General features: G+C 52.6%; 1 protein-coding gene across 1 annotated transcript in view; it reads right to left on the bottom strand.

Annotated features, from left to right (window-relative positions):
* Positions 1 to 1,077, bottom strand: part of IQCK (IQ motif containing K) — a 165,769-nt gene that overhangs the window by 164,211 nt on the left and 481 nt on the right. Inside the window, exon 3 of the mRNA XM_010837411.1 lies at positions 980 to 1,075. Coding sequence (XP_010835713.1) covers positions 980 to 1,075 — 96 coding nt within the window. The remainder of the gene's footprint in view (positions 1 to 979; positions 1,076 to 1,077) is intronic.

The raw sequence follows: 1,077 nt of genomic DNA, 5'->3' as shown, positions 1-1,077 counted from the left end.
AGAGTGAAAAAGTTGGCTTAAAACTCAACATTCAGAAAACTAAGATCCTGGCATCTGGTCCCATCACTTCATGGCAAATAGATGGGGAAACAGTGGAAACAGATTTTATTTTCTTGGACTCCAAAAATCACTGCAGATAGTGACTGCAGCCATGAAATTAAAAGATGCTTGCTCTTTGGAAAAGCTATGACCAACCTAGACAGCATATTAAAAAGCAGAGACAATACTTTGCCAGCAAAGGTCCATCTAGTCAGAGCTGTGGTTTTTCCAGTAATCATGTATGGATGTGAGAGTTGGACTATAAAGAAAGCTAAGCACTGAAGAACTGATGCTTTTGAACTGTGGTGTTGGAGAAAACTCTTGAAAGTCCCTTGGACTACAGGAGATCAAACCTGTCAATCCTAAAGGAAATGTTCATTGGAAAGACTGATGCTGAAGCTGAAGCTCCAACACTTTGGCCACCTGATGAGAAGAACTGACTCCCTGGAAAAGACCCTGATGCTGGAATGATTGAAGGCAGGAGAAGAAGGGGACGACAGAGGATGAGGTGGTTGGATGGCATCACCGACCGAAGCATCATGAAAATGTGCTTCAGCAAACTCCAGAAGTTGGTGATGGACAGGGAAGCCTGGCGTGCTGCAGTCCACGGGTCGCCAAGAGTCGGACACGACTGAGCGACTGAACCGAAAGGAGTTTTCAGCATCACTGGTTCAGGCCAAGGTCCCGTTTATTCCCCCTTCTTTCTCTTGCCTTCGACCTGACTATGGATTTAGGCTGGAGCCTGCGCTGCGTAACCTCGGGCAAGCCTCTCAAGAGTCTCAGTTTCCCGGCACATAACACGGGGAGCCCGGCGGGCCCGCGGCGAGGCTGCCTGGAGGCCTCGCACGTCAGCCGCCTGGCGCACAGTAGGCGCCCAGCAAGCGCGAGCCCTGCCGGGCGGCCCGAGTCCCGTCCCTCTCGGCCGGCCCGGGCTGCCTACCCTCGCAGATCTGCTCCCACAGGTTCTTGCTGGGTAGGTCCGAAACCTGCACCGGCGAGGCGGGCAGATCGAGGGGCTCGGGAGACACTACGGGCACT

Source organism: Bison bison, unplaced genomic scaffold, assembly GCF_000754665.1.
Source record: "Bison bison bison isolate TAMUID 2011002044 unplaced genomic scaffold, Bison_UMD1.0 scf7180017864072, whole genome shotgun sequence".
Taxonomy (NCBI): domain Eukaryota; kingdom Metazoa; phylum Chordata; class Mammalia; order Artiodactyla; family Bovidae; genus Bison; species Bison bison.
This window is presented reverse-complemented; position numbering and strand designations above follow the sequence as displayed.